The following is a 23,656-nucleotide window of genomic DNA, read 5'->3' on the forward strand; positions in this document are numbered from 1 at the left end:
AGATCGGAAACTTACTATTGAACGTAAATAAGCGAATTTGTGCAGGGTATGGGGAAAGTGCATGCGTAAAGAAACATGGTTACGCTCACAGCACTGATTAACGCAATTTTTTAAATTTCTACACGAGTTTTACGTATTTTTTAATGAACTATTGATAAATGAAAGAAATAGGGAGCGACCGAGTGAGAGAATGATCAAGAACATTATACTCTTCGCAACATTGTTGCATGGGGTATAATTACGAATTTTAAAAGTAAATGATTCCATTTAAAAATAGAAATAATAGAATTTCTGTTTGGCTCAACACAAAAATATTTAGTTCTCCTTCCACCTCATGGTCACGCAAGCGCAGAGGAATGTAACCACCTACATGAGCATGCAGCCTCTCAGCAAGACCCGATTTCTTCATGAACTATCATTATGTTTATATATTACATGTAAGATACACTCTATATAAATGCAGATTTTTTACTACAGTCATCAAATATAAATTAATCCTAAATTACAATTCTTTATTTTCTCTATGCCGCCACCATTTTTATTATCGCAGTTACGTGACATTCAAATCGGCGGATGTTCAAAACAACCTGGTCTATTAAAACGTGTCATTCCGGATGCATGTTTAAAGTCTTGAATGATGTTAAGGATAATTTTCCTATTTTCTGTTGCCATACTCAAAAGATGAAAGACCTTTTGAAACCATTAGAGTATTTCTAATATTCAAGATGTGTCTTCATATACCTTACGAGCAAATAATAAAAAGTTGAAGATGCTTATGGTAAACATATATCAAAACAACTTTGGGTGAAGTGATAATTAAGCTGACCTGACACACCTGGAAGTTTCGAGAAGCTCTTGGTCTCCAAGATACACACATGTCAATACTTATCAGACGTCTGGATCCCTTTTGCCTAGTAGAATATTTTGTCTAAAGTAAGCCTTTGGTAAGACACGTTTTTTTTTTTACATTTATTTGAGCTATTTCTTACAGAGTAATACTCTTGTAAAGTGTGAGTTTTCAAGGTGAGATAATTTTAAAGCGATGCTGTTCGTGTTCATCAAAACCAATATTTATATAATACTGTTTATTTTTAACTTGAAGTTCGCAACCAGATGCACCGGTATTTAATGATATATACATGCATATGATTTCGATCTAATCTTTAAGGCTGATTTTTTAAAATTTAAAATCAAATACGGACCAAACATTTCTGAACAATTTTGTGTTTTTTAAACCAACCTTCAAATGTTAAAGTGACTGTAAATATATCAAAAAATCCAAAGAAATGAAATAAATAAAGAAGAAACAAAAGAAAGCAGATTAAACTTCGATTGATTTCGATAATGGCGTCAGGGGTTATCGGGGAAATGTAGGAAAACTTACATTTAAACATTTTTAAGTGGTATAATGATGCAAGGAACAAAAAAAAATGCTAAAAGTGCAATATGCTCAGGGCCAATTTTAGGCGATTCTAACGTAAAAGAAAAAGTGAAAAGCAACTGTTTAAAAACATATGACAAATTTTCTTAATTAAAACTTAAAAAAAAATTAAATTAAAAGGTTTATGGTTTCAATAATCATATTTACAACTCCGATGTGGATCTGGTTGTTAGTTTGTTAACCACACACCCTTCGCAAGAGAATGAAATGAGTTTTCTACACAATATCAGCGTTTCTGAATCTTAAACATATAAGCACCTCCGCAGTTGCGAACAAAACATGGGATATATTTTATGATGAAATCATAGATTTTAAGGTAGTAGCAGGGGTTTGAGATAGAAATTTTACTTGTCTGAATGAAACCAGGGAAATATCAACACTGGGCTATGCCATAATAGGAGACAAAAACTGATTCTCTCAGACCCCGTGATCCTGTTCTAATAAGCGTATAATCGATGGCTTACGAAAGGTGCTGCGGGGCGAACAGGGGTGCCAAACAGATGCCGTATGGCCCAATCAATAGACTCTCTCCCCACAAGGAGAGGCATCGCTTGGTCCTCTCTCGGTTTCTTTTTCATGGCTCGGGGTTGCTAATGGGGTACGATTATCCCTCCTATCACGCAAACATTATTAAGGGAAGTCACAAAAAACCCGCCTGTTGAATATTTGGAAAACTGCCGTTTGCCCGCACGATTCTCGCCGATCGATATGATAGGGGAATCGTCTGAGACTCTCCTCTCTCTCTGAATTGGGAACGGATTTGGAACTACTTTTATGGCTTTTGCCTCTCTAATGGATTTGGTGTAGAAGCCTTGCTCTCTCGCTGTCTACCTCTCCCACATCATTCGATTTTCACCTTGAAATGCCCCATAAAATTCGTATTGGTGCCAGGTGTATGGATCGATAGGAACACATCAGTCCTCAGTTTTAAGTATCGGGTAATACCGTCGCCGCAGCTACCACGCGCTTTTGTTGAGAGTGCCCCGTATTTGACTCTTATTAGCAAGCCAGCATCAGGAACGGTCAGATCGGAACAGAAAGAGGGTCGGCGCTGGCAAAAAAAGATGTCAAAAAAGGGAAACAAGACCGAAAAGTCGAAAGTCGAGGTAAATCTCACCTTTGTCTTGGCGAAAATTGTGCCTGTATCTTAAGTTTATATTTCATATTACCTTTTATTGATTTTCCCTGTTTGTGTCACTGTATTTTACAAATGCTATTGTTCACAAGGACCACTAAAATGGCTGACAGGCACAAGGCGCGAGCCAGCGCGTGCCAAAATTAGAATCTATTGACAAATCTCGGAGAATCGGTAGAGGACCGAGGATTTTTCGTAGATAGTGCTAATACTCTTATATACTGGTGACGATTTTTGTCTGTTTTCTTATTATTGTTGGGAATGACAACATTTCTTCAATTAATTAAACGCACGATACAGGTAAGACACTAGGGAGCTGTCGATCGTCTGCTTAAAGCTCAGAAGCTTCCATGGGTGCAGGTAAGGAAAAACCGATAATTGATACAGGTGATTTAATCGCTGGTGTTCATGAGACTCCTTTTACATGGGTGACAAATGAAATCATAGTTAACATATTTAAATAATTGATGAGTGAAAAAAAAATCTTTTGGGCATTGAGAGGCCTTGTTTCGTCTCCTAATTTTATCGGAAAAAAACGGGCGACACTGTGAACAAATATATTAGGGGGAACCGTATTTCACCGAGAGAGCAAAGAGGCACTGAGGCTTGTCTCCGTATTGATTTTTTGTAGAGGATTTGGTCCATGTACAAACTGATAGCAGAGAGGGTCCCGTTGTGCCGCATTTCGCAGCTGTTACCCTCATCGCGAACAAAACGAGAGGGTCGCTTCGGGGCGCAGGATCATATTTTGACAAATTTTATGTCAGCTTCAGATTCTATTATCTATTTATCGCAAGGGGATATTTGTCGAAGTTTATAATTCCGCTGCTACGCATGAAGCAATTTTGAAACAATACAAAAACTCGGCTACATCTTGGTGTGCTATTGGGGCTTCATCGGTTAAGAGATTTTGACGGGAATCAGAGTCTCAGAATTATTGATTCCTAGGAGTATGTACTGACTTAACCAAAAACCAGCATAGCAACTTGGGTTTTAGTCAGACGGATAATGGACTTTTTAAAAATTGGTAGACACAAAGGTGATCGGTGGATTTTTTTTCTTTGCCGAAAAGGGGAAACATTAACACGATATTATTTTAAATAAGCATTTCCCCCAGCAATTTCACTTGCAGATCTAAACGTCTTTTACCTAATATGACATGTAATGATGAGAGAGAGAGAGAGAGAGAGATAACGGGTTCAGTACGTCTGTCACGTGAATTCAACAGTATTATTTGGTGCGGATGTTCTTATTCCACACAAGAAATAGGTAAAAATATGACACAAATGAATTATAAAAGAATGGTTTGTTTTTGTTTTTTTTAGGAGAGTATGTCCAGTGTTGACAGCACAGCAGAAAGCCGGGACGGAAGTCCAGCGTTATCTGACGATACCACCACCAACAATAGATCCACTCCCAAAGAAGGTAAATCTCTTTATAGGCTTTATCAACTTTGCTTCCACCTCTCTATTCAACAGTATTTCGCCACACCCTATGTTAATCAAAGTACATTCACTGTACATGTACATACATGTAACCGTATTTCAAACGATTGGTAGATTTTAAGAAACAATAAAGATGTTATCGAACTTATTTTAAAATTAATAAAGTATTCATTTATATGGTATACATTTAGTTGGTGTTCATTTTAAATCTGAATTGTACAAAGGCGTATTATTATTATTTTTTAATTATGAAGCGTAGAAATTATCATTAGACATTAATGACATGTTGATTACAAAAAATGCGAAAAGTAAGATATATTTTAGTCTTAATAAATCGAAAATTAAATATAACAAACATTAACATATACAATTCGTAAACGTTTAAAACATCTAAGGGATCGTCGAATTCAGATTGAAAAAAATCGGACTTACATGTATAAATGCACGTACTAGGTATTGCGGATTTGTTTTCAAAAAATAAAGACGAGGTCAATATACCAGTCCTGACAAAATTCTGATAGGTTAAATGAAAATGTCAGCTCAATCTTCAAAATTAAATCATCATTGTCTATCGCACCTAATGCGCGTGCATGATGTCTTCTTAAGATGTTTGCCAAAAAATATCACTGGGTTTCATGATTTCTCGGATGATTTTAATAAAAGCAAGATTTCCATAGATTCACGATAAAGGGCATGGTATAAGTATTCTTTACTGTTTTATAACAGCGTGTTATTATGTGGTACTTTCGGTTGTTCTTCAAACAAGGTCACTGACTAGGTATTGTTATTTTTATTTCTTTTTCCTCTCTCGGGCCTGTACAGGTATCGGTGAAACATTCGAGAAGATGTTAAAACACTTGACACGTTTAATATGTCAGTGTATCTTTTTCACCGCGTTCTCATAAATATTACAGTTGAAGAGGAGAGTGGTATGTCATGTAAATTTTGAAATTACTGAGTGGATGTAAATACAAAATTAACAACATGACAAAATTGTGAATTTACTGAGTGATTGTAAATACAAAATTTACAATATGACAAAATTGTAAATTTACTGAGTGGGTGTAAATACAAAATTTACAACATTACAAAATTGTGAAATTACTGGATGGGTGTAAATACAAAAATTACAACATGACTTTGTGAATTTACTGGGTGGGTGAAAATACAACATTTACAACATGACAAGTTGTCATGTTTTAAATTTTGTATTCACACCCATCCAGTAAATTCAAAGAAGATGGGTGAATAAGGCGTGTAAAATGCCCATATGAGGAATGATTAGATACTGCAAAATTAAAATATCATTAAATTTGATAATTTTTTAAAAATAATTAAAAACAGTGTATATTTAACGTAACATCGGTTTGTGACCGTTAAATATTTTAAATACTTGTAATAGTTTGATTTAAACTGGCGTATGCGTGTCAAAACCTCCAAATAGTGTCGTTTTTATAACTTCAATGTCTTTTCTGTAATAGAGTGGGTCTGAGCTCCATATTTTTGTCATAGTCTAAATGCGGTTTAATGGAATTTAAACCGATTTTAATCAACAAAAATGTGGAGAGATGACCCACTATACTTTAAAAATGTCATTTTCTAGCCCAACAATTGAACGTTTTAGAAAAATAATACAAGTCCGTAAATTCGTGGCCAATGTCACATATAGCATTTAAACAATGCACAATGTTGTGAATGAAATAGCTCAGTGGTAAGAGCACCAGACATAAGGTAACTTTATAGAGCTTGGGTTTTTAGGTTGTGGGTTCGATACCACTAAAACTTAAGGATTTTTAAAAAACATTTTCTTATCTTTTTTTGGAAATATTTCAAACTGAAAATAGTTAGAAATTACCCTTTTGTAAACTTGTATTATAACATATCAAATATATTTAATTGAAAAAATGTTAAATTGGAAATTGTATTTTACGACTAAACCAAATTGGCAGTTGCGCCATCTTATTCCCCCATCTTCTTTAAATGACAGGTACATGAATAAAACTAAACTGTGGATGCGCATACAAGATGAAAATCACGTTGTCAAAAAATGAGATCACCATGACTAGTAGCAAAACCTAACACTTCAGCGGGATGTTGGGGGTGGAGGGGGCAAGAGTATGTTCCCCTCCCCAAAGCTAAGCCTATTATGCTTTGGAATTATTTGAAAATGTGCAAATCTGTACATGTTCAAATGTGCAAATAATAACAAATCTTAACATGAAGCCGTTTCACTCGACGTGCCAAAGTTTACAGACAAAATGATCACTCTTTTTAGGGATGATATTAAGTTTGTACCTTTTCCTCATTTTTTTCCACATTGAACAAAAGGCTTTCTGTTAACGAGGCGTCAATATCAAGTTTCATTTTTATCTTTACCTTGGAAAACTGTTAGCCACACGTTGTTATTTGAAAATATACGAAACAACGTATGGGCACAATTTTTTAGATTCAAACATAATGATATCAATATTCCAGAATGGTCTCTCCTTTTTACGTTTTAGCTTTTGGGTGCACTGTTCCCTAGTGAAAAAATAACACATGACATTTCATGTTGTTCGAAATATATTAAGGAGTTTGCCTCTAAAAATTTTAAACAGGTTCTCAAGAACTTGTTAACTAAAGGGTCATTTTGTCCTTATTTTTTAAAATTCATAGATAGATTTTGACGATGACAGTTCCATGTATCGTGTGTATTTAAAATGAATTATGAGAGATTATTACGAATTAATAAAATTGTATGTATTGTCAAATGTTCCACAAATAGGGATCTGAAGTAAAACTTTTCAGAACAGTAGGACACGATCATTGTATTTTGAAGCAACAAACTTTGGCGTCTGGCTAGAAATCCAATTAGAGTCTTTCAAAAATTATGAAGAATTTATGGAAAAGTATTTTGACATTTTAATGTATATCACATATATTGCTACACGTACGTAGATGAAACAAATATATAAGTAGTAAATTTTGTCGAGAAAAAATATCCTATAAATAGTTGGTAAGCTTTTAATTGGTTTTATTTTAAACAAAGTAAAACACGAAAAAAAACACCAAACAAACAACAACATACCATCTAGAATAACAGGAAGAACACAACAATTTTTTTTTTTACAATATTTAAGCCCGATCCTGACCAAAATACCAAAACAGTTTTTAATTTACAATAAAAGCTAAGATGTATCAGATTTTCAAATAGCAAAGAACTTTATACCTAACGCAACGGAATTGCGAGAGGTCCATGTATAATGTTTAACTTTTTGACCTGTCCGTCAAGTCAGTCACTCATCCTTCAGTCCTGTCTTTTGCAAGCGCAACTCCTCTTTAACTGCTCCGCGGAATTTCTTGAAACTTTGTAGGGCTTTATGACACAATATGTGAATGTGCATATTATCAGGAAATTCTGATTACATTATTTTTCTAGGAATTGTGGCCCTTTTGAACTTAGAATTTTGGCCATACATTGAATTATTTGTAATTATGAACAGTTTGTAAGCGCAACCACTAATAAACCGCCGTAAAAAATTTAGTTAAACTTTGTAGGTATTTAGGACACAACTTGTAAATTTACAAATTTAAATATTACTATGAAATTTGGATTCCGTTATTTTGCATGGGAATTCACATCTGACGGATGGGTCAAAAACATCATAGCAAAAAGTTCCGATCAAGTCAGAGAGGAGCCAGGCTCATGTAAAGTTGGTTAAAATAAATCCCTTGTTTAACATATTTTAGACTAAAATTAAAATTACTAACTTTATTTTTTTTTAAAAATAGTGTTACCTGTTAATTCAGTTTGATGGAATATATAATGCGATACTTTGAATTTCTGTTCTCTTTAACCTCAACCTACTATCTGAGACACATGTACCGTAATTACATGTAGGTTCCAAAGGCACGGAGCACTTGTTTTCAGAAGACGTCTCATCAACAGAATTATTATGAATAATGAAGTCTTTTGAATTCGTCATGATTTCTTATAACAAGTCAGTATTATTAAATACTTAAATGCTGTACACACATAATATTGTATACTTCTCGTTGATTGACCGACCGAGCCTATTTGATAATAGCAGGGATGGGGTAATTGAAAGAAGTATTTGTAATTGAGTGTAATTAATTACATTTTTCAAAGTAATTGAAAGTAATTTGTAATTGAGTCTGTCTTCAATTACAAGTAATTGAATGTATTTAAATACATTCCAAAAATATGGTGTATTTTCAATTACTTTTCAATTACATCTCAATTACTTTTTTTCCAAGTTTAAAATATAAAAAGGTGTCTTAAAATGATAAATAGATTTTATACATGTTTGGCATGGACTTTTGTTTATACAATAATTAAATGTCCAATAATGTTTCATATGTTTATACAGCATAACACACTACCCAGGGCAATAGGTAAAGATCTAATTTTATGGAGGTGTTAACTCCTCTAATACCCAAGAATCCCCATTGATTATAGACTTGAGGGAGTCAAAATATCTTTTTCTTGTAAATTATAGCAATTCTATATACTCAATTTTATATACTGATATGCTGTACTGCCGAAAGTTGTACTTTCTGAATAAACATAGTTTTAATATGTGAATAAAAATTAATTCACTATAGAGAAAATATTATTCAGAACCAAAATGAACTAAATGATACTTAATGAATCTAATGTTAAAGAAATTTTTTCTAGAAATTTTCAAGAAATTTGATCTGAACTGAACTGTACAACCTTTAAAACATAACCGTACATAAAGCTCTGTATATCTTAATGCTGTTAATATATGTATATGTTCTCAAGATTTTAAAAAATAAAACTAAAGTATTTGAAATGTAATTAATTACATTTATCAAAGTAATTGAGAGTAATTAATTACATTTTAAAAAATCAATGTAATTGTAATTGCAAGTAATTGATAAAATTTTCAATGTATTTGAAAGTAATTAATTACTTTTCAAAGTAATTGACCTCAACTCTGGATAATAGGCTATATGAACATGGCATTAGCGACTTTTGAATGTTGCCCTCGTCACACTAGGATCAGGGACCCTTGCTCGGTGACTGGTCATTCATTATTTATTCTGCATAAACTCTGGAAAACGATCAGGTATCATATCCACAGCTCGTCAGCGTAAAAGCTGAAAAGTGTCGTAAAATCGATATCCTTGTGACCATAGAATTGGGAATGAGGTCGTACCGAAGGGAGTGTACCGCCGGAGTCTGTCACGTGATCAGACGACACCCTTTATCTGCGATCAGCCACGAGCCGATTCCTGGAAAAACGCCGATATATTACATAGAGACAAGCATCTCTGGTGATGTCTCTTCGGGAAAAAGGTCGAGCTTCTATTTGAATTATCTCTTCATGCCTTTTAGGAGACTATTACAATATAAGGAGAATTCATTCTTTCACGCCAGGTTTTATCGATGAGAAAACTTGCAATCTTAAATGTAAAGATATGAAAATAAAAGATTTATTTTCTATAAATCAAAATTTATAATAGACTAGAAGCATAATTGCAAGTACTTTATAAATCTATGAATTGTAATAAAGATGTCTGATTTTTTTTTGAGAAATCAATAGTTTGCATTTTTCATTATCTTGAATATTAATAATTAATATCTTAAAGTATAATACACCATGATCATGTGGTACTCCGCATATTCTCGTGTTTCATGAAAGAGGTTTAAAAATTGAAGCAAATGATAAGATTTTCTCATTTTAATTATGTTTGGATCTCGGATACAATATAGCAGATTTTCCTTTAAACAAGAAGTCTACAATTTATTGAAAAAAATATGACTCCTTTTTGTAAAAGTTTTTTTCCTTGCAATTGCGGAGCATTTCATAACAAAGTACACTTTATGTAAGAAAAAAATGATCCTTTTGAATTGAAAGTGAGTAGTTGGGAATTTTTTGTCCTGGTTTTTGCAGTGAATGATACGGAAGTACAATTTGCAATCGTGAAACCCAACCCATCTGTTTCAATAGCTGGGGAGATAACGTTTTCAAAAACAAAATATTACCATCAACCTGTTACACAAATTTCTTTGTATTCAGTTCGATAAAAAAGAACAAAACGGAAGGGAATTTGATTGCAAATTTGGAGGGGTAAAAAATTAAAACGACGTCACATCACTATGGCGATGGCGATAGCGTGATCGTGCAAATCCTTTCGGCAACAAGGTTGATGCATCAAGTTTTAAAACCCAGGTAACTCAGGTGAAAGATTTGGTATTTGCGTTAATGACTCCCGTTGGTAATTACAAAGAGAAACAGGCACTTGGAACAAATCACACTCCATTGCAGCTCCCGTCTCCCGACTCATTGATCGCCTACCTGCTACCTTTCAGTCTGTTTTGTCTTCGGAGTATGAAGGCTAGAATCCAGAATTTTTACTTTTAGACAGAACAAAGATAGAACGCCGGCAAGAGGCGCGGTACCACTTCTATCGGCGCAGAAATCTCGCAGATAATCTTTTGGATTACTTTATGGAGTTGGGACAAATCGATACAGTAATACCGTTAGCAATAAAAATAAATCACTTGACTTAAAAAATCTCATTCCTGAATTCATACAACACTGTTATGATACTGTTACATACACCTCTATAAAAGCTTACAAAGACAAGCACATGTAATGATAAATTTCAATTTATTTACTGAACCTGTAATGATCATGTCAGCTTAATTTCAGTCAAGTTATATTTCATATATAATCATAGCTCTGATTGTTAGGGGCGTGAAACAGAGAGTGTATGCATGCTTTGTTTTCCGGGCTTTTAGATATCTGTACAACCTATAGACATGTTTCATCAGCTATGATAATTTGTAATATTCGAGAAGGCGAATTTTGTCCTTTTGGAGCTCGGAGTCGTCTGCTGAACTATTGGATCGATTGTCGAGGAGTGTAAACACTACCTTTCACAAAGGATGAGAATCCGCTACCATCACGAACCGGTCGCCGTGTGCATTACACCTTAGACCTCACATCAAAAGTTCCAACAATTTACCGTCGATATTTCATATTTTTCCCCTTTGAGATTTAGATGGGGTCGATTTTGCCTGTGTCCTTTTTCCTATTGTACAGTGTTAGGTGAGGGGGAAAAACAACACGGACATACTAGGAAGGGATTCATCTTGTCTTAATGCAAATCGATAAAAATTTTGATAGGTGAGACTTCAGGTGTAGTGCGCGCACGAATTGTGAGTAACAACTGAAGTCTCTGTTGCCATAGTAACAGAAGTTCTTTTTTCCATATCAAGATAATGTTATGGTAATGAATATTTGACATTCATTTATTTGGATGTCCTTAAATTAAAATATAAAAAAACGAAATATTTTTTGTTGCAACTATTCGAGATTTACTTCATCTTTGACATCGTCTTTACAGACAGTCCAATGGCTGACGAGGATACGAGTCTGACATTTCCAATGTCAAAGTCTCCATCAACTCGCTCCGAAGACCGCGGACACCCGGAGAGGAAAAGAAGGGCCAGCGAAGATAGTTGTGAGGTACGTGAAACCATCATTGGAAATTCAAATTAAAATCAGGTTCCGAGTGAGATTTTCCGAAACTGTTTGGATAGAATTAATATAATTTAAAAGCAAAATCGGCATACATAAAATATGTAAGAAATATGTTATCGCGCCTGCTACTATACTAGAAGGTTATCTATAACTTTTCCTTCTATAGTTGAAGATAATTTATTATTCTGTATTGATTTGCATTATTAAATACATACAAATCTGCATTGGTTTTACATTTATATATCTTTAAATCGTTGTGTAAAAAAGAATGCTGAAAAAAATAAATTGCGCTGTCTCTCAATAAATTCAACATGGACTACATGTATTTGGAACCAATCTTGGTCACGTCGTTGTATATCTTAAATATTTATTCCAGATAAAATCCAATATTTACAAATTCATTTATTCTCTACATATTTCTTAGAAAAAGGTTCACGATTGCTACATTTGTAATTTTGCAATAATTACATTATTTTTAAGCAACGCAGATTTCCATATGAATCACATATTCCCATCTCATAATATTCAGTTTTACATCAAGTAAGGTAGGGTTCGGTTAACAAATCAAGGAAACAATCAGAAGAACTAGAGGCCTAGGGGCAGTACTGTTTCGAGATAACAAGATGTTTCTTTTTATCACGTGATAATTTGGACAGGTTTCCTTTGACTGTCAGCCTACACATGTCAAGTCCCAAAGCTTTTTCCAAATTTGTCAATAATAAAACACGTCTCTTAATCAATACATCTTAATCTGTACATTGTGTTATTTTGAATACATTTTTTGTTCATAGAGTTCGACAAAGCTGAGTGAAGGTGGCAATAACGAAGAGTCCGTCTGTAAGGATGAAGACGACGATGATGACAATGATGACGATGATAAAATGCCCGCCGGGCAGGACTTTGATCCCGAGAGACTTAAAGCATTCAATGTAAGGAAGGAATGAGTTAATACAGTTGTAAACTCCGAGAGACCCAAAACAACAAATGTTAGAAAGAATTAAAACTCTGAGATACTGAAAGCATTTAACGTAAGAAAATCATTACATGTATAATGAATGGCAAAAGTTGTAAACTGTGCGCTGTAAACAACTCTTGGCACGGGGGAAGCCGCTGAATAACCTTAATATAATAGCTACTTTTGGTTTTTGTTTTACTCCACACATACACCATTCTCTCACCAGAGGTCGTGCTACACAAGCTTCGCTTACACCTCTGTCAACGCCGGAAAAATAGTCTGTCACATGATCAAAACAAGCATGGCGAGCACATGGCATTGTTGATTCGCTTCTTCTGTACAATCAGCTTGAAGGGAAGTCATCGACGGGCGAAGACTTTGAGGACACTTTTAAAAACATCACATGAGACGACATTGCTGCTGATTTACGTAAAATCACCGCTGAATCGGTAGCCTACAGAAACTGATTTTTCAAACATCTGTCAAACTAGATCATGTGATCATGTTTAAATTTAATGTTTACCTCCGCAAAATAGTTCCCCCAGTAACGTTGAAATAAAAATAAATAACGGCGTTAAAGATTTAAATTTAATTATTCATAATCATATTCATAGACAAAAGGAATAATTACATAGATTTTAATTACATTTTACCCTTCGTTTAAGTTTGTACAAGAATATTGTATATCGGGCGTTGACAGAGGTGAAAGCGAAGCCTGTGTAGCACGACCTCTGGTGAGGGAATGATACACACACACCAGTTTCTATTGGTTTTAGTTCTATCCCTTCCCGATATGTGGTGTAGCAATTTCACTTTCACAACAAAGCCCGATTTCTTCTGTTGTTGCTTTAACGCTATTTCTCTGAAACAGTTAAATGTTCATAAAAACCAATATCTAAGATTGGTTCATTGTATGAAGCATTTTTGTCTATTTACAGATGTTTGTTCGGTTATTTGTGGATGAAAATCTGGACAGAATGGTCCCCATATCTAAACAACCAAAGGACAAAATCCAAGCTATTCTGGAAGCTTGTGATCGACAATTTCCTGAATTCCACATCAGATCTCGTAAACGAATCAGAACTTACCTCAAATCTTGTCGTCGGATGCGCAGGTCAAAAGAGCAGAATGGATGGGAACCCGTAAGTTTAAATCACTACGTTGCCCTAATTACTTTCTGTTATGAAGCAATTTCAAAAACAATATACAATCATTTATTTAAGGTTTAAAATGTAGTCTTATCTTTCTAAGCAACAGATGAGACCAACTCCGCCACATCTTACCTCGGCAGCAGCTGAAAGCCTTCTTGCACAAGCTTGCGAAAATGAGAGCCAAAATGCTAAACGCATGCGTCTGGGATTAGAGCCACTTCCGGTAAGTCGATTTGAAAATTATGCAAAGAGGGTGAGCCCAATAGGCAACACATAATGTTTCTAATGTTAGTGTTGAACGTTACCTTTATACATTTTTTCGATTTTTAAATTCATTACGTTCCTTATAATGTTGGTGTCAAACCTGAATCTTTATACACTTTCTCCGATGTTTCGCTTCATTTAACATTGAATATAAACTTAAAATCTTATTATTTTTGTGTTGAATGTAGGCCGCATCAATGCATACGAACAGTTCCACAACAAATAGTCAATCACAGACAACTGCTCAACAGCAGCAGCAACAGTCAACCCCTGCACCTTCACCTCATTCTCAATCGTCGTCAAATCAAACATCACCTCAGTCTCAACAATCCGCTTCACAAGTAGATAGACACGCACATACTAATAATGACTTCTTGCGTCATCAGCCACCGCCACCTACCTTTAGACCGGCCCCAGAATTCCATCCACCATTTTTTACAAACGGAAATGGGTTATTTCGTCCTGGATTTCCGGGATATCAACATCCTGCGCATCATCATCCGCCAGTGTTGTCTCATGGTGCTTTGAACCCGACCTCGGTTCAGAACGGTAAGTTAAGTATGTATCGTTGCAATATTCTTTTACTCTTTTTTCTTAAGAAATGAATTTGTTGAAATATTTTAGTAATATATCATAAATGAAACCATGATGTGTTATTTTGAACTTTCTCATTTTATTAACCTGATGAAGATAAAAAGAGAAACAACTCCAAATCATTATATCATCAAGAACCTAATCAGAGTTTAAATATGGTTTTATTTTCACTTTTATAGGTCCCACAGATCTTAGTATGAAAAAACAATCGTCCAAAAGTCAGCTTAGCGCGGGAGAAATCGCCACGATCAAACAGCTGATTGGAGGATATCGCGAGTCGGCCGCCTTCCTCTACCGATCAGCTGATGAACTTGAACAGTTGCTACTGCAGCAAAACTAGCGAACGGAAGCGCGAAATAATGTCTGGATGAACTATTATACCTCACTCTATTTCTAGTGCTTTCTGTAAAGGACTTCACTGGTACTCCTCAAAGCGTGTTAAATTTAAGTCTCGCAGCATATTGAATTATATTAAACATACTAGCAACCATTAAACTTCTTACTGGTAGATCGAAATGTAGTTTGTTCTAAAACATTATTAGATGATTCGAGGTCCATATGTTTACATAATATATACACTAATATATGTTTAAAGTACATAGTTGTACTAAGCTTTTGGGTAACTTAGATATTTATATTTGTCCTTCGCGCATTAAATTGGTTACCACTGACAGTCATGTGTAATGCGCTACAAATATTGTATAGAATTGACCAAGTCCCACATCCAGTTGTTCACATATTTTATATTTTTCTGCTAAATGTTGTATATTGTGGCCTTGTGATAGTATGAGAATTCCCACTTATCCGTTACCCTATCATACTGGGACCCTGTCCACTACAGCTTTCTTGTCCTCTATATAATGTAACACTGGTGCTTGTCCTAATATACTGTGATTGCTAGGATACAATTCTCCATGACCGCCATTTTTTCGTTTTGTTTTGTATTTTGTTCCGTTTTTTGGAATCGTAAATATAAACATCTATTTACCTGGTTTAACTAGTCATTTTTCTATACCCCATTTTTTATGTTAATTATTATTTTATCAGTATTCTATTTATTTGATGTAAATACTCTAATTTAACTTAATTTAAACTGCATAGAGTATAATTTTTTATTCAAAGACATTTTAATGTTTGATTTGAGAGTCAGATAATTTGATTTATTGTTGCTGACATTTTAGAAACTTATTTGAATAGTTTCAATATTTCAATCTTTGTTTCTTTTGTGTTTAAGACGCACACTTTAATCATTACGATTGTGTAACTCTTAAGTATTGGAGTTACGAATATTGTTTTTTAGAAAATATGATTGTAAATACAGATTATACTCCCGATTTTAATTGTGTTGTTATCTCGATGTCATATCCCGTAATACAGGTGCACTTCAGTTTTGTATTGTCAACATTGTGCATAAGTTCACATTTTCTGATGTGTACAAGATATTGTTAGATTCGTTTTTAAAATCTTAGCCGTGTCTTAAATCATATATGGAAAATTTTGTATCTTACTTTTTAAAAGATTCTGCAGAAATATTTCAGGGCCTCCATATATCTGGTGAAGTTATTGCAGTTTGTTCCTTTGAGAAGTGAGACGGTTGATTTTGTATTTTTGAACAAGTTCAATTTTCATGATATTTATTGTTATTTTATTTGTATTCTGTTATCATTTACATTTTTTTGTGCATTTTACACATGTTTTTCATCGCTCGTGTGGCGCTCTGAAATAAGTGCCCTGTGGTCAATGCCAGTAAACGTTTACATTCCACAAAATACTTTAATTACGCCTGATAATTATTCTTCTTTAAACGTATGGTACCGGCATTAGGCTTATATTGAAAACGCTACCATAATTTAGTTTCCAAACAGTTTGAAGTTCGTTCAAATTAAACGAGACAATTGCAAGATATTGATACTATGATAATTTATCAGCTGAATACACTATCGTCGAACTCTTATTCATTACAATTTGAAAGAAATTGGAAAAACTCGAAATATATAACTAATACAAATATTTCATATTACGATTTGTACAACAAAAATTCAGTAAATTATATTATATTCAGAAACTTCGCTACTTGTTTTTTTTTCTGATTTTTTTCGTATTCTCCAATACTTTGCCAGTGGATAATGGTCTCATTGGATGATTTCTTTTGATCAAATTCAATCTATAACAAGTTGATGTCGAGATCGCCTTCGAGATTTTACTTTTATTTAGCGTTTATGTTTGGATCTGAAAGATTTGGCAATGTAAGAGTTGGATTTGACTTATTGTGTGACCGTTAACTTTTTTGCCCTGGGGCTTCTTTGTAAGTGCAATATCTTATTTTTTATTTATTCATAAGTTGATGTTTTCATCTATATTTTTTGTGAAACTAAATTTAATCTGTTCGTCGATGAAATTAAATCGTAAAAATGGCTGTTGTATTTTGTCTTTTCTAAAAATTATTTCAAGGTACATACTGATTTTATAGCGTATAAACCGTGTAAGTCTTTCTTCGTTGGAGTTATTTTCTTTAAATCAAAGCATGCAGGATATCAGATAAATTCAAATAATCAATCAAATGAAAAGTCCCATTCAGCAGAAAACTTCTACGTTTTCTATAAATTCCCAAAAGAAGTACATAACGTTAACGGCAATTGTTTACTCATTAACTTTCAAAGTAGAAATTATTTCATTGAATTTTTATACATCTAAGTGAAGCTTCAGTAACATTGATAGACCTTAAATAAACCGTACAATTATTAATGTATAAATATTCAACATTTCTTACTGTGTATTTTTCATTTTTAAGAACTTGTGAGACGTTTCAGTTTTAGATATTTTTAATGAAAATGTATTCTTAATTTTCATTGCATTTAAACCTGTTTATGTAAAAATAAATCAGGGTATATTGCCAGACTATATTTGGAATCGGAATATTTTTAAAACTAAATACCTTAATAAAAATATATCATATAAAATGAAATATAATCAGGAATTACATAAATCTTCACATTGCGAAAATAGATGTTTGAAAATGTAATAATGATGTAGGATAAGGTGCGTCTTACCTTAAACATCAATTTTAGAATAGTAAATTGTAAGACCATGCTACAGACTATGTGTTAGAAATATTAGTCCCTTCAGCGCAGAAAAAAATCTTTTTTTGTTTATTTTACTGCACAAGCGTGCCAAAGGTCATACCTGAAAATTCCGTGTTTTGATTAATTCCTTTTTAAAATCAACTTGCAATTGGTTTTTGTGAAATGAAAATACATTTCCATTATTATTCATAATTTATCTGAATATTTCATTCGTGTAGTTATTTTTATCAAAATTTAAAAAAAATAGAATGCTGATAAACGATTTCGTAAATTATACATTAATTGCATGCAAATAAATATTATTTAATTACGTTTGCATATGTAAAATTATGTAAAAGAAATAAATGAAAATTTTACGCCCGTGTGAAGGCACCTGTGAAACCCGCGGGTGAATGTCAACTATTTACACACTATTACGTGGGATTGATGAATGAACGCGAAAACCGGTTTCTTCACGATTGAGAGCACATAACTATTTATACATACGGCTTAACTCAGACGATCAAAACAAATACTCCATTCATTTGAATTTTGAACATGGCGGAGAATTCTGAAAATCCCAATAATGGGTCCGACGAATTGTCCGGGATTAGCTGGAAACCCGAGGCCCGGACTCTATCGGACATTGGAGACGATTCCCTGCCGTGTGTGTGTAAGCTTTCGTCTGATGGATCCCGGGCCCTGCCGGTGGGGCTGTCCATCTACTGTCAACAGCCCCTCTACCTGTACAAGAGACGACAGAGGAAACAGGTGCTCGGTCGGACCATCTATCATGATGCCAATGGGCCGTACTACGAGGTGGGACAGACCCTTATCTTACCGGATAATTTTGAAGGTTTGTAATCAATTTGATTGCCAAAGAAATCAATATCTGAATATGAAGAAATCCTAAATATTCGAGGGTTGATTAATCTATGAAATTGCGCCAGGCTTTCAGAGTCATTTGAATTTATCAATTGTTAATTTTTACGCAATATTTACATTGTTATCATGAATATGTCCAAAGTATTCCATGTGCTTTATGACGTAACATTGTCCAACTGATTACCTAACTATGTACAATAGAGACGATCGTGAGTTTAAAGTTTACCTATTGTTACCGACTCGTACATGTACATGTATACGTGTTTTTGTCTAATCATATAATTTTGAAATCCTTCTAAATTAGAAAGTTTGTGGGACAAAGATAAAGAAATCTAACAAACAAAAGTCAGAAAAAAATAACAATGAAACGAGTTGACTGAATCACAATGTATTGTATATAAACGCCGAAAAGAAAATATTTCGCCATAGAAAGTTTAAGATGGCTTGATTGTCGTGGCTATTGTTGGACACTATTAGTCTCCTTTAGAAGAAGAGCTTCTGAAAAAAATGAAGGGGAATACCCAAATTATAAATCTATAATACTAGGAACTTTTCATCACTAAATAATATTCTGTAGCTAAAGAAATGTCTAAAATGTTAAGGTAGATCTAATGAATAAGTTGAAAACCATTTAGTTTCCTTAACGACAAAAGCTGCTATTTAAACAGAAATAAAAGGTTACATGCAGTCGCATACGTCATGTTTTCCTTGAAAGTGGTCACTGATGAAGCAACGCGATACAGTGTAACAGATACTAGGATACTTATCATATCACAGACCCCTGTTACTTACAACAGTCACTGAAAGGCCACGTCTTCACGTGATGTATCATGATTGACGTAAATTTTTACGTAAAAATATAAAATACTATAGTACAACAAAGCAGCAAGACTTACATAATAATTTTTATTCTGTGAGGAAAGGAAAGCAACTCAATACTCGTATTTTATCCGATAACCAATAAAGTACTACATGTGTATATATATATATATATATATATATATATATATATATATATATATATTAAATCAACAGATAAATTCCAGTATTTTACTGATGAAAACGTATTAAAAGTACTGATTTTATACGAAGATCTTATAAATTCTTTACGTTGATAAACAAAAACGTGTTGTTCAAGTTTATTAGTTGTTTTAAGATTTATTTTTTCAAATTACAAAGTTACTTTGATACATGAACACACATTCCCTTAAATTATAACATATTATTTCTTTGAATAGTTACTACATACTAGTAATTCTAAAGTTCATATATTTTTAGGTTGGTTTGAAATCGTTCCATCGGAATTTGGCAAAGCTCTGGTTTTTCGCACCATTGAGGAAGTATCAAAGATATTGCCCAGAAAAATCTTCACCCGCACTCCAATGACAGGCATACGAATCATAGAGGGAGAGGATGGACAGCAGACGTTCAAAGACAGGAAAATCCCGGCGGGCTCAATTCTCGTTGTTCATAGTACGTTGTCAGCGAAGTGGACAACGTGCGCCGAAAGAGAAAAGGGGGTGGGTGTGAGGAAGAAAAAAATGGAAGAAGTGACAACAATAGAAATCCCATACTTGAAATGTACAGACATTGAACAAACAGAAGTTCTTTTGCCCTTCTCTACCAAAGGTCGTTTCAGCAGTGTGTATGAAAAAGACATAAACAACGACAGAAGTATTTACAGGATGAAAGATCTTATAACTGACTTTGACATGCCGACCATTGTTCGCCTGGTATACGGCAAGGCACCGGTTGTTCCGTGTATTTTCACGGGAGTTATAGCGCTTAGGGAGACGGTGTCCGAAGATTTCATTGTAGCTAGCACTATCATGAACAAAAGAAACGTTTTGATAGAATTTCCTGTCTCTCTGCCAGTCATAGCTCATTTTCCAAACTCGGAAGAACCATTCAGTGACCTAACGACATTTCAAGATGCCAAGAAACTGTGTGATAAGTATGCCTTGTCGTTTTCATCTCTAATAAAACTATCACCAGAAATGGACACTCATCATATGAAAGTACATTACAATCCTCAAAAATCCAAAACCAAAGAGTCAGGCTTGAAAACGCTAGATTTGATCACGAACATTAGTTTAACGGACGACGAACCCGCTGATAGATTCATTGAATCGGACTCGGACTCAATTCAGAGCACGGATCAAGCCAAACCAACACGGGGTATATTTAAGCTGCTAGAACTCACAGAGATAAAGAGGAAATCAACAGACTGCTAATGTTAATATCATCAATGTGTTTTTTTGACATTGTAAACATTTGAATTACTTAAATGTCACATATACAATTATACTTGGTACGTGTATTGTGTCGTGTTGATTCATTTCTTCTTATTTAACCATTTAACCATTGCTTTAACATAAATTAATAATTTGTATATCTGTCTAGGAGTGCAATGTACTGCCAGTATGTGTTATTTAGCTTTATATAACTGAACGATGCTCACTATGATTTTTTTCCTACTTTTTCTTGCATCAAAAGGTTTTTAACGTTATTTTTCATAAAAAAAATATCGAACTAAGTATGAAATATTGATGTACTACATGTACATATGTGATCATATTTTAAAAGTAAAGCACTGCCCCTATTTATAATGTTATAAAACTCTATCAAATACCAGAGTAAATAATTAAACTAGTTATCTATTTCTATGCATTACATTTATTAACAGACTTGTTATCTATTTATATATTTTAACGCCTCAAAACAAATTCTAAAAAACACTTAAGTTTTTGATACTTTGATATACATTTATATACATGAATACACTTGCTTTATTACAATTATATCACCTACTGGCTCTGTGAAAGCTATCGTGAATCGCAACTTCTTGGGTCTTTCAAACAAAGAAAAACAGCATTAAATGTAATTTAGCTTGGCATTTAGGACAACATCCCCTTTTTAGCTCACCGAGACGAAGTCAAGGGGAGCTTATGCTATACCCCCGGCGTCGGCGTCCGGACCTGGTTAAAGTTTTTGGTGCAGGTCCTGTATCTAAGCTATTACTTGTTCTATCTTCACTAAACTTGCATGGATGATGCATCTGGACCTACTTATGGACTTGAAAGACTTGGATGCTAAATCTGGGTCCTAAAGTTTAGATGCTGGAGGAGGTTAAGGTTTTTGGAGCAGGTTAAAGTTTTTGGTGCATGTGCCCTTTGATAACAATGTCTGAGTAACTGCTGGCCCATACTTCAGCAAACTTGCATGGATGGTGTGTCTTATGATACTGATGCACCAGACAGGCTTGAATGCTGAATCTGAGCTATAGGTTTCGGATGCTGGAGGAAGTTAAGGTTTTAATTCTGGTTAAAGTTTTTGTTGCAGGTGCCCTCTGATGATTATATCTTAATTGCTACTGGTCCAAACTTCACCAAATTTGTATGGATGGTGCGTCTTACGATACTGATGCACCTGACAGGCTTGAATGCTGAAACTAAGCCATAGGTTTTCTGATGCTGGAGGAGGTTAAGGTTTTAAGAGCTGGTTAAAATTTTTGAAACAGGTGCCCTCTGATGATTATATCTTAATTATAACTTGTGCTAACTTCACCAAACTTCCTTGGATGGTGCATCTTATGATATTGATGCACCTGACAGGCTTGAATGCTGAGTCTGAGCCATAGGTTTTCTGATGCTGGAGGAGGTTAAGTTTTTTGGAACAGGTCACATGTTTAATAGATAATAGACTAAGTACTATTTTAAACTTGCATAGCTGATTAAACTATAAAATGAATGAATTGCAGAGGTAGCTTTAGATGCAGAGCTTGATCTCTCTTATCAAGGATGCTCAAAAATATATCTTAGTTATTACAGGTCCAAACTTTACCGAATTTGAAATGGATGGTGTGTCTTATGATACAGATGCACCTGACAGGCATGGATGCTGAATCTGAGCCATAGGTTTCGGATGCTGGAGGAGGTTAAGGTTTTAATTGCTGGTTAAAGTGTTTGAAACAGGTGCCCTCTAATGATGATATCTTAGTTATCACTGGTCCTAAATTCACCAAACTTGCATGGATGATGCGTCTTATGATATTGATGCACCTGACAGGTTTGAATGCTGAATCTGAGCCAAAGGTTTCGGATGCTGGATGAGGTTTAGTTTTTTGGAACAAGTCACATGTTTTATAGATGATAGCTTGCATAGTTGATTTAACTATATTATAAACAAGAGGCCAATTGGCCTTAACGGTCACCTGAGTAGCATATATCCAATACACAAACTTGTCATGGAGTCTCATATATGCATCTAATTAATTAGGTTTCATACTGGAGTAGAAAAATTATAAATTTGTAATGACAACCACATTTAATTCAAAAAGAACCGTGAAACCTATAATTTTGGTGAAAAACTAAAAGATCTGGTCTACAAAATAATGAATTTAGTTTTCCTTTCAGGTGTGTGGGAGTAAAGAAGATAATTTTTTAACGTTATATGCATTAGCATCTATACATCCATTTTGGCCCTGCCCTAGAGTCAAAACCCATACCCCAGGGGACATGAAAATTAAAATTTCAGTAGATGACTTCCTGGTAAACATAATTATTAGTCGGTTTTTTTATACAGATGTGTGAGAATAGAGAAGAAGATTTTTAAACATTATATGCATTAACACTTTATTGCCATATTGCCCCCCCCCCCCCTCATGTCCTGAACCCCTGACCCAGGGGCCATGAATTTCACAATTTAGGTAAAGGAGATTGTGGATATCATAACCATGTATTCAGTTTTTTGCCCACATGTGTAGGTGTAGAGAAGAAGATTTTTTAAGATTTAAATCATTTTTACTATATGGCCATATTGGCCCCACCCTAGAGCATGAACACCTAACAAAGGGGTCATGAATTTCACAATTTTAGTAGAGAGCCTCATGGACATCATAATCATGCATTTAGTTTTTAACAAATATATATGGGAGTAGAGAAGAAGATTTTCTAAGATTTAATACATTTTGACTATTTGGCCATATCGGCCCCACCCTAGAGCCTGAACCCCTGACCCAGGGGTCATGAATTTCACAATTTAGGTAGAGGGCTTCATGGACATCATAATCATGCATTTAGTATTTAACAAATATATATGAGAGTAGAGAAGAAGATTTTCTAAGATTTAATACATTTTTACTACATGGCCATATTGGCCCCACCCTAGAGCCTGAACCCCTGACCAAGGGGTCATGAATTTCACAA

The 23,656-nt window shown here is 34.2% G+C and overlaps 2 protein-coding genes across 6 annotated transcripts in view; both read left to right on the plus strand.

The window, feature by feature from the left end:
• Positions 1-16,918, plus strand: part of LOC128166558 (nucleolar protein 4-like) — a 34,809-nt gene extending 17,891 nt beyond the window's left edge. The window contains exons 4-10 of one of the 5 annotated variants that reach the window (XM_052831813.1): positions 3,902-4,001; positions 11,402-11,523; positions 12,330-12,467; positions 13,432-13,635; positions 13,745-13,867; positions 14,097-14,457; positions 14,682-16,918. In XM_052831813.1, the coding sequence (XP_052687773.1) occupies positions 3,902-4,001; positions 11,402-11,523; positions 12,330-12,467; positions 13,432-13,635; positions 13,745-13,867; positions 14,097-14,457; positions 14,682-14,842 (1,209 nt within the window). In that variant the 3' untranslated portion in view covers positions 14,843-16,918. Of the gene's footprint in view, positions 1-3,901; positions 4,002-11,401; positions 11,524-12,329; positions 12,468-13,431; positions 13,636-13,744; positions 13,868-14,096; positions 14,467-14,681 lie in introns of all 5 variants that reach the window. The other 4 variants (XM_052831814.1, XM_052831815.1, XM_052831811.1 and 1 more) reach the window with 4 other exon arrangements.
• A 1,136-nt stretch (positions 16,919-18,054) lies between these two features.
• LOC128168063 (uncharacterized) lies at positions 18,055-21,339 on the plus strand. Its single transcript, XM_052834153.1, has 2 exons — positions 18,055-18,420; positions 19,728-21,339. The coding sequence occupies exons 1-2, from the start codon at positions 18,123-18,125 to the stop codon at positions 20,681-20,683; spliced, it is 1,254 nt and encodes a 417-aa protein (XP_052690113.1). The 5' UTR covers positions 18,055-18,122; the 3' UTR covers positions 20,684-21,339.
• The last annotated feature ends 2,317 nt before the right edge of the window (positions 21,340-23,656 follow it).

The sequence above is a fragment of the Crassostrea angulata genome, chromosome 10 (genome assembly GCF_025612915.1).
Source record: "Crassostrea angulata isolate pt1a10 chromosome 10, ASM2561291v2, whole genome shotgun sequence".
Classification (NCBI taxonomy): Eukaryota; Metazoa; Mollusca; class Bivalvia; order Ostreida; family Ostreidae; genus Magallana; species Magallana angulata.